This window comes from Eriocheir sinensis, chromosome 42, assembly GCF_024679095.1.
Source record: "Eriocheir sinensis breed Jianghai 21 chromosome 42, ASM2467909v1, whole genome shotgun sequence".
Lineage (NCBI taxonomy): Eukaryota > Metazoa > Arthropoda > Malacostraca > Decapoda > Varunidae > Eriocheir > Eriocheir sinensis.
This window is the reverse complement of record NC_066550.1, coordinates 11885407-11898949: the sequence shown is the minus strand read 5'-3', so window position 1 is coordinate 11898949 and position 13543 is coordinate 11885407. Positions and strand designations below refer to the sequence as shown.

The following is a 13543-nucleotide window of genomic DNA, read 5'->3' as shown; positions in this document are numbered from 1 at the left end:
CACTAAATATTAACCCTGGAACCTTTATTTTCACATTTAATTCGTTTTCTTTCTTCATTTCAACTTCCACCCTCACTAACACCTTTTCTCTTTCTATCTTCACTTTTATCTCACAATTTCCTTTCTCCCTCTCCCTAACTCACTTTTTCACACCTGTATTTTTCGTCCGTCGCTAAATATTCACCTTGGAACCTTTTATTTTCACATTATACTCGTTTTTTCTCTCTATATTCACCTTTACTCACCCCCTTCCTTCTCTCCCCCGCCACAGTCGGCTCTCAAGTGACCTATGATGACCGCTACGAGTACGAGGATCTGCCCGGCGACGAGGTGACGGAGTACGATGACGAGGAATACACGCAGCCAGATATCACGCCTGTCTTCACCGCCACGGGGCAGCACTTCTCCGTGGAAACCGGCGGGGACATTACCTTCCCCTGCCAAGTGGAGAACCAAGGTGAGGAGGGGGGGGGGGAAGAGGAGGGGGGGTGGTAGGGAAGGGAGAGGAGGGGGTAAGGGAGGATAGAGGAGGTGGAGAGTAGGGGAAGGTTAGGTTAGGTTAGGTTAGGTTAGTATAGGTTAGGTTAGGTTAAGTTAGGTTAGTATAGGTTAGGTTAGATTAGGTTAAGTTAGGTTAGGTTAGGGAAAGGGGTTGGATAGGGAGTTTCATAGAGGAAGGGAAGGGAGAGTAGGGGATAAGGGAGGATAGAGGAAGTGGAGAATAGAGGGAGGATAATGGAAGGGAAAGTGGTTGAATAGGGAGTTTGATAGAGGAAGGGAAGGGAGAATAGGGGGTAAGGGAGGATAGAGGGAAGGAAGAATAAGGGTAGGATAATGAATTGGAAAGGGGTTGGATTAGGGGTTTGACAGATGAAGGGAAGGGGGAATAGGTGGGCAAGGGAAAGAGGGAAGAGAGGATAGGAGGGTTGGATGGAGTAGGGAGTTGGAAAGTACATTCGAATACTGTGTTAGGGTGAATTCGTATTCGATTGTTATTGATTAAAGTCAGAGTATTCTCATTCTTAATCATTACAAGGTTGATTAATACCATAAGGTGCTGGTTGTCGTGTGTTTGAAAAGAGCCTTGACCTTACCTAACTATAACCCAAACAGTCACTATATATATGAACTCAGTAAATTTGTAACGGTCCGAATGTGAGTGAATGAGAATGTGAGTAAGTCAGTGAGTGACAGAGTAAGCGTGAATGAGTGAAAGAGTGAATGAGTGGGAGCGTGAATGAGTGAAAGAGTGAATGAGTGAGGGAGTGAATGGGTGGCTAAGGAATGTAAGTGCGTAAAAGGTTATGAGAAGATAACACGGCGAGCGAATGAGTAAATATCATGAACGAGAGTTACTGAAATCCCTCATCTCAAAGCCTCGAACCCCCCCCAAGAAACCAATAACTAGTTAGGTAGGTAGGGTTTGATTGTAATGCCGAGAGGGAGTCACGTGAAGAAGGGGGAGGAGCTTAGCGAGGAGCAGAAGCGAGAAGGCGAGGGCAAGGAGACCCACGGGTCAGTGAGGAGACAAGCACCACTGCAGCAAGAGACAAGCTTGGGAGACGTGAGGAGACGAACACCCCTATAGCAAGGAGCGGCAGCGAGAAAACACAGAGAAGCGGGCTGGTCAGAGAGGTGTCCATCTCTCCACTCAGCCCCCGACCCACACACCACCCACGGCCTGCTGTGTGAGGCGGGCTAGTCAGGAGACGAGCAGCAGGAAGCAAGAAAAGCAGCGAGTTGGAGTTGAGTGAGAGAGGTGTCCATCTCTCCACTCAGCCCCCCCCGAAAAACCACCCACGGCCTGCTGTGTGAGACGGACTACAGGATGGGAACTTGTATGGCGGGGTAACCTGCCCCTCGACTGCCCTGGTGGCCGATATACCACTGCCCCAAGCTGCTCCCTACATCACGACGAGCGCCCGCCTCTTCACACCACCCGAGCTGCTCCCTCTCCACATCAAGCGACGCCCGTCTGTCCATCACCAGGACCGCCCCTTTCCCATGTGGACGTCCCCTGCCGAGCCCGACGCTCACGCCAGCTCTTGCTTCTCCTCCTCCTCCAGCAACCAGAGCTAAGCATTAAGTGTATTCCTCAAATCTCCCTTGTGCCGGTAGCTAGATAGATTAGAGGCATACAGCCTGTCAGTTAGTCATTTTTTTTAGTACTCCGCTAACCTTTGAAAAAATAAAACCAAATGCATATTTATATACAACCTTACTGTGAGTGTTATCATTTGGAGCCTGTTTGTTGCTCATTTGAGATTACTTTACCCTTACACATTCCCCCCCCCCCCCCCCATAGTACATTATCATCATCCAGTTTCTTAACGCTGTCTCACAAGTGCTTCACACGGAAATCCTCCCACCTTCCATAATTAATCACACAAGTAACGCCCTTCTGGTCACAAACCTCGGAACGAATGTTCACTTGTCCTGAGGCCTTACCATCCGGGACCAGCGCTCGGGAATATAGACTACGACCACGCTACCACATACCATCACACCCATAGTGGTCGTCTAAAAGGGATTTAGCGAGTAACATCCCCCCCCCCTCGCTACAAATTCATAATTGCTTTCTTACTAATCAGACATTATCTGACACAATGAGGTTTTCCTATGTCGATTTATACCATAAGTTCCCGCGAATCATGTGATAGAAAATTCCCTATTGTAACCTAATCTAACCTAACAAAACCCCAAACAGTTACTATTAGTCTTGACTCAGAAAATTCGTATATGTTTCCTTACTACTGAGACTTTCTATACAACAAAGTGAGGTCATTCTTTATTGATTTATACCATAAGGTGCTGGCTATCATGTGTTTGAAGATACCCTAAACTTAACCTAACAAAACTCCAAACAGTTAGTATAGGTCTTGACTCAGAAAATTCATATATGCTTCCTTACTAATGAGACTTTCTATACGATAAAGTGAGGTCATTCTTTGTTGATTTATACCATGAGGTGCTGGCTGTCATGTGTTTGAAGATACCCTAAACTTAACCTAACAAAACCCCAAACAGTTAGTATAGGTCTTGAATCAGAAAATTCATCTATGCTTCCTTACTAATGAGACTTTCTATACGATAAAGTGAAGTCATTCTTTGTTAATTTATACCATAAGGTGCTGGCTATCATGTGTTTGAAGATACCCTAAACTTAACCTAACAAAACCCCAAACAGTTAGTATAGGTCATGACTCAGAAAATTCATCTATGCTTCCTTACTAATGAGACTTTCTATACGACAAAGTGAGGTCATTCTTTGTTGATTTATACCATGAGGTGCTGGCTATCATGTGTTTGAAGATACCTTTAACTTAACCTAACAAAACACCAAACAGTTAGTATAGGTCTTGACTCAGAAAATTCATATATGCTTCCTTACTAATGAGACTTTCCATACAACAAAGTGAGGTCATTCTTTGTTGATTTATACCATAAGGTGCTGGCTATCATATGTTTGAAGATACCCTAAACTTAACCTAACAAAACCCCAAATAGTTAGTATAGGTGTTGAATCAGAAAATTCATCTATGCTTCCTTACTAATGAGACTTTCTATACGACAAAGTGAGGTCATTCTTTGTTGATTTATATCATAAGGTGCTGGCTATCATGTGTTTGAAGATACCCTAAACTTAACCTAACAAAACCCAAAACAGTTAGTATAGGTCTTGACTCAGAAAATTCATATATGCTTCCTTACTAATGAGACTTTCTATACAACAAAGTGAGGTCATTCTTTGTTCATTTATACCATAAGGTGCTGGCTATCATATGCTTGAAGATACCCTAAACTTAACCTAACAAAACCCCAAACAGTTAGTATAGGTCTTGACTCAGAAAATTCATCTATGCTTCCTTACTAATGAGACTTTCTATACAACAAAGTGAGGTCATTCTTTGTTGATTTATTCCATAAGGTGCTGGCTATCATGTGTTTGAAGATACCCTAAACTTAACCTAACAAAACCCCAAACAGTTAGTATAGGTCTTGACTCAGAAAATTCATCTATGCTTCCTTACTAATGAGACTTTCTATGCAACAAAGTGAGGTCATTCTTTGTTGATTTATACCAAGAGGTGCAGGCTGTCATGTGCTTGAATATACCCTAAACTTAACCTAACAAAACCCCAAACAGTTAGTATAGGTCTTGACTCAGAAAATTCATCTATGCCTCCTTACTATTGAGACTTTCTGTACGATAAAGTGAGGTCATTCTTTGTTAATTTATACCATAAGGTGCTGGCTATCATGTGTTTGAAGATACCCTAAACTTAACCTAACAAAACCCCAAACAGTTAGTATAGGTCGGCTCAGAAAATTCATCTATGCTTCCTTAATAATGAGACTTTCTATACGATAAAGTGAGGTCATTCTTTGTTGATTTATACCATGAGGTGCTGGCTGTCATGTGTTTGAAGATACCCTAAACTTAACCTAACAAAACCCCAAACAGTTAGTATAGGTCTTGAATCAGAAAATTCATCTATGCTTCCTTACTAATGAGACTTTCTATACGATAAAGTGAGGTCATTCTTTGTTAATTTATACCATAAGGTGCTGGCTATCATGTGTTTGAAGATACCCTAAACTTAACCTAACAAAACCCCAAACAGTTAGTATAGGTCATGACTCAGAAAATTCATCTATGCTTCCTTACTAATGAGACTTTCTATACGACAAAGTGAGGTCATTCTTTGTTGATTTATACCATGAGGTGCTGGCTATCATGTGTTTGAAGATACCCTAAACTTAACCTAACAAAACCCCAAACAGTTAGTATAGGTCTTGACTCAGAAAATTCATATATGCTTCCTTACTAATGAGACTTTCCATACAACAAAGTGAGGTCATTCTTTGTTGATTTATACCATAAGGTGCTGGCTATCATATGTTTGAAGATACCCTAAACTTAACCTAACAAAACCCCAAATAGTTAGTATAGGTGTTGACTCAGAAAATTCATCTATGCTTCCTTACTAATGAGACTTTCTATACGACAAAGTGAGGTCATTCTTTGTTGATTTATATCATAAGGTGCTGGCTATCATGTGTTTGAAGATACCCTAAACTTAACCTAACAAAACCCCAAACAGTTAGTATAGGTCTTGACTCAGAAAATTCATATATGCTTCCTTACTAATGAGACTTTCTATACAACAAAGTGAGGTCATTCTTTGTTCATTTATACCATAAGGTGCTGGCTATCATATGCTTGAAGATACCCTAAACTTAACCTAACAAAACCCCAAACAGTTAGTATAGGTCTTGACTCAGAAAATTCATCTATGCTTCCTTACTAATGAGACTTTCTATACAACAAAGTGAGGTCATTCTTTGTTGATTTATTCCATAAGGTGCTGGCTATCATGTGTTTGAAGATACCCTAAACTTAACCTAACAAAACCCCAAACAGTTAGTATAGGTCTTGACTCAGAAAATTCATCTATGCTTCCTTACTAATGAGACTTTCTATGCAACAAAGTGAGGTCATTCTTTGTTGATTTATACCAAGAGGTGCAGGCTGTCATGTGCTTGAATATACCCTAAACTTAACCTAACAAAACCCCAAACAGTTAGTATAGGTCTTGACTCAGAAAATTCATCTATGCCTCCTTACTATTGAGACTTTCTGTACGATAAAGTGAGGTCATTCTTTGTTAATTTATACCATAAGGTGCTGGCTATCATGTGTTTGAAGATACCCTAAACTTAACCTAACAAAACCCCAAACAGTTAGTATAGGTCGGCTCAGAAAATTCATCTATGCTTCCTTAATAATGAGACTTTCTATACGATAAAGTGAGGTCATTCTTTGTTGATTTATACCATGAGGTGCTGGCTATCATGTGTTTGAAGATACCCTAAACTTAACCTAACAAAACCCCAAACAGTTAGTATAGGTCTTGACTCAGAAAATTCATCTATGCTTCCTTACTAATGAGACTTTCTATACGATAAAGTGAGGTCATTCTTTGTTGATTTATACCATGAGGTGCTGGCTGTCATATGTTTGAAGATACCCTAAACTTAACCTAACAAAACCCCAAACAGTTAGTATAGGTCTTGACTCAGAAAATTCATCTATGCTTCCTTACTAATGAGACTTTCTATATGACAAAGTGAGGTCATTCTTTGTTGATTTATACCATGAGGTGCTGGGTATCATGTGCTTGAAGATACCCTAAACTTAACCTAACAAAACCCCAAACAGTTAGTATAGGTCTTGACTCAGAAAATTCATCTATGCTTCCTTACTATTGAGACTTTCTATACGATAAAGTGAGGTCATTCTTTGTTAATTTATACCATAAGGTGCTGGCTATCATGTGTTTGAAGATACCCTAAACTTAACCTAACAAAACCCCAAACAGTTAGTATAGGTCTTGACTCAGAAAATTCATATATGCTTCCTTACTAATGAGACTTTCTATACGACAAAGTGAGGTCATTCTTTTTTTATTTATACCATGAGGTGCTGGCTATCATGTGTTTGAAGATACCCTAAACTTAACCTAACAAAACTCCAAACAGTTAGTATAGGTCTTGACTCAGAAAATTCATCTATGCTTCCTTACTATTGAGACTCTCTATACGATAAAGTGAAGTCATTCTTTGTTAATTTATACCATAAGGTGCTGGCTATCATGTTTGAAGATACCCTAAACTTAACCTAACAAAACCCAAAACAGTTAGTATAGGTCTTGACTCAGAAAATTCATCTATGCTTCCTTACTAATGAGACTTTCTATACGACAAAGTGAGGTCATTCTTTGTTCATTTATACCATAAGGTGTTGGCTATCATGTGTTTGAAGATACCCTAAACTTAACCTAACAAAACCCCAAACAGTTAGTATAGGTCTTGAATCAGAAAATTCATCTATGCTTCCTTACTAATGAGACTTTCTATACGATAAAGTGAGGTCATTCTTTGTTAATTTATACCATAAGGTGCTGGCTATCATGTGTTTGAAGATACCCTAAACTTAACCTAACAAAACCCCAAACAGTTAGTATAGGTCATGACTCAGAAAATTCATCTCTGCTTCCTTACTAATGAGACTTTCTATACGACAAAGTGAGGTCATTCTTTGTTGATTTATACCATGAGGTGCTGGCTGTCATGTGCTTGAAGATACCCTAAACTTAACCTAACAAAACCCCAAACAGTTAGTATAGGTCTTGACTCAGAAAATTCATCTATGCTTCCTTACTAATGAGACTTTCTATACAACAAAGTGAGGTCATTCTTTGTTGATTTATACCATGAGGTGCTGGCTGTCATGTGCTTGAAGATACCCTAAACTTAACCTAACAAAACCCCAAACAGTTAGTATAGGTCTTGACTCAGAAAATTCATCTATGCTTCCTTACTAATGAGACTTTCCATACAACAAAGTGAGGTCATTCTTTGTTGATTTATACCATGAGGTGCTGGCTATCATATGTTTGAAGATACCCTAAACTTAACCTAACAAAACCCCAAATAGTTAGTATAGGTCTTGACTCAGAAAATTCATCTATGCTTCCTTACTAATGAGACTTTCTATACGACAAAGTGAGGTCATTCTTTGTTGATTTATACCATGAGGCGCTGGCTATCATGTGTTTGAAGAAACCCTAAACTTAACCTATACCTATATACCTTTGATTAATTAATTTGAACTCTTTCGACAGGTGATCCTCATATCTTTAATTCAATTGGACACCTTTTTTGTTTACGGTCAGTCAGTGATTTAGTTAGTAGGCAGGTAGATATTCAGTCAGTCAGTAAAGTTGAGCTCTCAGGGAACAACATTTTCTCTTGTTAATCTTAACCAGTCCGCTGCGATTGGCACGGATTCGGCTTTCACTGGTAGCCTGGTAACATATAGTCCCAGGTCTTTCTCTGCCTCTGTGGTGGATAGTGAAGTGTTTCCCATGTGGTATTGGTGTGCTGGATATCCCTTCACTGGTAGCCTGGTAACATACACTCCCAGGTCTTTCTCTGCCTCTGTGGTGGATAGTGGAGTGTTTCCCATGTGGTATTGGCGTGCTGGATATCCCTTCACTGGTAGCCTGGTAACATACACTCCCAGGTCTTTCTCTGCCTCTGTGGTGGATAGTGAAGTGTTTCCCATGTGGTAATGGCGTGCTGGATATCCCTTCACTGGTAGCCTGGTAACATACACTCCCAGGTCTTTCTCTGCCTCTGTGGTGGATAGTGGAGTGTTTCCCATGTGGTATTGGTGTGCTGGATATCCCTTCACTGGTAGCCTGGTAACATACACTCCCAGGTCTTTCTCTGCCTCTGTGGTGGATAGTGAAGTGTTTCCCATGTGGTATTGGTGTGCTGGATATCCCCTCCCAAGGTGCAGGACTTTACATTTTTCCTCAGTGAATTGTAGCAGCCACTTTTTGTTCCATTCCTGTAACTTGGTGAGGTCTTCTTGTAGGAAATCCGCGGTTAATTAGTCACCTTCATGTTCAACAGGTGATCACGTCCTCATGTTCAAACACATTCAGCCGGACGGTGAGCATCGCCTCCTCTTCGTGGGTGACATGTTGGTAAGTACACCTGTCCTTACCTGTACAAATCTCACCTGTGTTCTGTAAATTACCTCTACTTGTCTAAAATCACCTCGTAATCACCTCGTTCCCCTCCGTTTCACTCTTCTTTTTACCTTTTTTACCTGTTCAAAACCACATCACTCTCATTTTCCATAATTCACACCTTGCTCACCTGTGTTATATTAATTACTCCTACCTGTCTAAAATCACCTCTCCACCTTATTCCCCTCCGTTTCACTCTTATTGTTTACCTTTCCTACCTGTTTATAATCACATCTTCACTCTCATTTTCTACAATTCACACCTTGCTCACCTGTACAAATCTCACCTGTGTTCTATTAATTACTCCTACCTGTCTAAAATCACCTCTTAATCACCTCATTTCCCTCCGTTTCACTCTTCTTTTTACCTTTTCTACCTGTTCAAAACCACATCTTCACTTTCATTTTCTATAATTCACACCTGTTATTCACTCCTTTTCTTACCTGTTCAAAACCACATCTTCATTACTCTTATTTTCTAATATTTACACCTGTTATTCACTCTCCTTTTCTACCTGTTCAAAACCACATCTTCACTTTCATTTTCTACAATTCACACCTGTTATTCACACCTTTTCTTACCTGTCCAAAAACCACATTCTAATTAACCTCATTTCCCTTTCTATTTCACACTAATGATAATCCAAACCTGTTCTCTTTACCTTTTCTCACCTCCTAATTACCTCCTCACACCTGTCACTATCCACACCTTTTCTCACCTGTCCCAAACCACATCCTAATTAACCTCATTTCCCTCTATTTCACACCTGTTCTTTTTACCTTTTCTCACCTGCTAATTACCTCCTCACACCTGTCACTATGCACACCTTATCTCACCTCTCCAAAACCCATCTCTAACCCCTTCTCCCCTTTCTCTCCCTCTCCTCCACAGCTTAAACAGTCCATGAAGCTGAAGAAGGAAGGCAACTCGTTCAAGCTCAGCGGGGTTCGAAGGAGCCACGCGGGCCAGTACGTCTGCCGCATCGAGACTTCGCCCGCTATCGAGGTTGTGCATACTCTCGACGTGCAGTACCCGGCCAAGGTGAGCAAAGGTGTTGGGAGAGGGAACACATAGGAACACATAGGGAATTGGGGAGGAGATAATGGGGAACGGTAGAATGAAGAAGGGAAGGTAAGGTTGTTAAAAGGATAAGCAAGGCAAGGATATGGAAGAGAAATATAAGAACGTTAAAATGGAAAAGATATTTGTATTGGGGAACTGGACAGGTAGGAACAGGTAGACGAGGTGAAGGTGTGAGTGGGGAAGGGAAGATTGTTAAAAGAAGAAGGAAAGTAAAGGAAATGGAGGAGGAATATAGGAACGTTAGTTTGAAATGGAGTTAAAATGGAAGAGAGGATATTTGTATTGGGGAACTTGACGGGTAAGAACAGGTAGAAGAGGTGAAGGTGTGAGTGGGGAATGGAAGGTTGTTGAAAGAAGGAAAGTAAAGGAAATGAAGAAGTATGGGAACGTTAGTTTGAAATGGAGTTAAAATGGAAGAAAAGATATTTATATTCTAGGTATTATATCTGTATTGGGGAGATGGACAGGTAAGATCAGGTAGACTAGGTGAAGGTGTGAGTGGGGAAGGGAAGGTGACTGGAAGAGAGTAGATGGGGGAGACAGAGGAGAGTGGGAGGAAGGGAAGGTCAGGTGAGTTTTGCAGATAAGAGTTAACAGGGAGGCAGAGAAGACGCTATTATGTTGGGAAAGGAAGGAGGAAGAAAATAAAATAACGTTGAGGAAAGGAAAGATGAAAACGAAGAGATAGAAGAGGAAGAGAAAGCGAAGGAAAAATAGATGTTTGTTGAGGATGAGGAGGGAAAGAGGACAGGTATGCTAGGATGCTGGGCAGGTAATGAAGATGAAATGGAAGGAGATGAGAGATGATGATGGTGGTGGTGGTGATGGTGGTGGTGATGGGAGGTAAAGGGTAATGGAGGTGTTGTTTTATGGTAGTAGTTAAACTTAATGGTGGTGACAATAATAGCAGAGAGAGAGAGAGAGAGAGAGAGAGAGAGAGGGAGAGGGAGAGAGATGCATGCGAGGAGGAGGAGGAGGAGGGGAGAAAAAAAGGGAGAGAGGGAAAATAATACACCAGGGAGTTGTTAGGACCTGGTGATGGAGTAGAGTGTAAAGAGGAGGAGGAGGAGGAGGAGGAGGAGGAATGGTTGTATGGAATGGGCGTGGTGGTGTCGGCAGGAAAAGTGGAGGGAAGGGGAAGGAATGAAAAGGAGATTAAGTAAAGGGGAGGAAAAGTAATGTTAAGGGAAGGAGGAGGAGGAGGGATAACAGCAGGAGAAGAAGGAAGATGAAGGAGAATGAAGGCAGTTTGAATTAAGAAGAGGAAAGAGAGGAAAATAACGAAGTGGGAGAAAGAGGAAAAGAAAACTAGAAATATAAAGAAAACAGGAATAGAAGAATTAGAAGAAAGAAAGGGAATGATAAAGAACACTAACAGGAGGAACTGATATAGGAGGAGAAGGAGAGAAAGGAGGAATAAAAAAACACACACACGAACACACACACATCAAACAGCCTATCCCACAACCAAAACAAACAAGCAAAACAAAACAAGAATAAGAAAAAAAACAAGACAGGAAATAGGAGGAGAAGGAGAAAGAGGAGGAATAAAAAAACAAACAAAACACACACACAAACACACACACACATAACCAAAACAAACACACAAACAAACAAGCAAAACAAAACAAGAATAACAAAAAAACAAAAAACACACACACAAACACGCACACAGACAACCACACAAACATTCCACTGACACACTCCACCTTTAAAATCTTTCCTTCACTCCAAAACCAATTACCAAACTACTCAGGTGTCACGCTACCCTTCCCCCTTCCCTTTCCCTTTCTAACAGGTGCGCCGCGTCAGCCCCGAGGTCCAACACGTGACGCAGGGATCAAGCGTCAAACTGGAGTGCCGCGCGGACGGTAACCCTGCGGCCGCTATCAGCTGGAGCAGGAAGCAAGGTCACCTCCCCTCCGGCTCCCAGTCCGAGGAGGTGAGTGAAACGTGAGGGGAAATAAAAGGAGAGGAAGGGAGGGATTAAGGTGTTTGACGGATGCCTGTAGAGAGAAAGAGAGAGAGATGCTTGACTAGAAACGAAGAAAAATATCTGAAATTTGTCTTAAGGGGAAAGGGAGAAGAGAAAGAAGAGAGCAGAATGAAAGGGAGAGGAGAGAAAAGTGTTTGAAGGATACCCTTAGAGAGAAAGAGAGAGATGCTTGACTAGAAACGAAGAAAAATATCTGAAATTTGTCTTAAGGGGAAAGGGAGAAGAGAAAGAAGAGAGCAGAATGAAAGGGAGAGGAGAGAAAAGTGTTTGAAGGATACCCTTAGAGAGAAAGAGAGAGAGAGATGCTTGAGTTGAAACGAAGAAAAATACCTGGAATTTGTCTTATGTGGAAAGGGAGAAGAGAAAGAAGAGAGCAGAATGAAAGGGAGAGGAGAGAAAGGTGTTTGAAGGATACCCTGAGAGAAAGAGAGAGAGAGCAGAATGAAAGGGAGAAAAAGATGATTGTCTTATGTGGAAAGGGAGAAGAGAAAGAAGAGAGCAGAATGAAAGGGAGAGGAGAAAAAGATGATTGAGGGAGAAAGTTGTTTGATTGATGCCTGTAGAGAGAAAGGGAGAGAGATGCTTGAGTTGAAACGAAGAAAAAAATACCTGGAAGTTGTCTTAAGGGGAAAGGGAGAAGAGAAGGAACAGAGAAAAATTACTTAGAAGATGGAGAAAAGGAGAGGAAAGAAAGATGATTGAAAGATGCTGAAAAGAAAAGGAGAAAAAATACGAAAAGAGAATGACCAGAGTAGATGAAGAAGAGGAAGAGGGAGAGATGGATAATGTTGGATGCTGCGAGAGGCGAATAGAAGGAAGGAGAAAGGAGATTTAAGATAGAGAGGAAGGGAGATGAAAACGAGGATGCTGAGAATGAGATGAACAGAGGAAATGGAAGATGAGTGAGAATATTAAGAAAGGGAGATAAAAAAGAGAGGATGCTGAGAAAGAGGTGAATAGGAAGGAAGAAGAAAGATGAGTGAAGATAGAGAGAAGAAGGGAGATGAAAAAAGAGGATGCTGTGAAAGAGATAAACAGGGAAGATGGAAGATGAATAAAAACAGAGAAAGGGAGATAAAAAGAAGATGCCACGTGGATGCTGAGAGATATAGAGAGAACTAAATGGAAGAAGAAGGAGAAGGAGAAGATAAAGGGATACAAATATAGATACTGCAAGAGATGAATAGAGAAGATGGAAGCAAAGTAAGACGAACGAGAGGAGAAAGAGAAACGAAGATGATAAAAAAAGAGAGAGAAAGGATGCTACCGTGGATGCTGCGAGAGAGAGAGAGAGAGAGAGAGAGAGAGAGAGAGAGAGAATGGAGAGGAGTGAAGATGGAGATGATAGTGTTCCAGATAGCGTTGGCGTCTTCTTTGATGCCCAGAACGTTGCTGAAGGCGAGGAAGAGAAGGAGAGAGGGAGTATAAATATAAATGGATATGGTTGTGATGGTATTGGCAGCCGCAGCAGTAGTAGTAGTAGTAGTAGTAGTAGTAGTAGGTGTTAATGGTAGTGATATAAGTAGAGATTGTGGAGTAAAAGTAAAGAGTTGAGATGCAAAATGTGTTAGTAAATTAGAGTATAGAAAAGTTGGTAAGGAAAGTAATATCAGGAGCATTATACGAATATTGTTAGTAGTGGTAGTAGTAGTTCTGGTGATATTACTGATTAGAGAAGAGCAAAAATAGAGGAAGTAGTAGTAGTAGTAGTAGTAGTAGTTAAGAGTAAACATTTGTAGCAGTTTTAGTGGTATTACTGATAAGAGTAAATAGAGAGGAAATAGTAGCAATAGCAACAATAATAATAGTAGTAGTAGTAGTAGTAGTAGTTAAGAGTAAACATTTGTAGCAGTTTTAGTGG

At 40.9% G+C, this 13543-nt stretch overlaps 1 protein-coding gene across 3 annotated transcripts in view; it reads left to right on the top strand.

Moving 5' to 3' along the window:
• The first annotated feature begins 270 nt into the window (after positions 1-270).
• LOC127010017 (protein amalgam-like) overlaps positions 271-13543 on the top strand; it is a 37684-nt gene continuing 24411 nt past the window's right edge. For all 3 annotated transcript variants that reach the window (XR_007762784.1, XM_050883722.1, XM_050883721.1), the window contains exons 1-4: positions 271-457; positions 8485-8558; positions 9495-9644; positions 11485-11628. Coding sequence is in view for 2 of the 3 variants with exons in the window: in XM_050883722.1 (XP_050739679.1) it covers positions 8499-8558; positions 9495-9644; positions 11485-11628 (354 nt within the window). In the remaining variant the exon portion in view is untranslated. The remainder of the gene's footprint in view (positions 458-8484; positions 8559-9494; positions 9645-11484; positions 11629-13543) is intronic.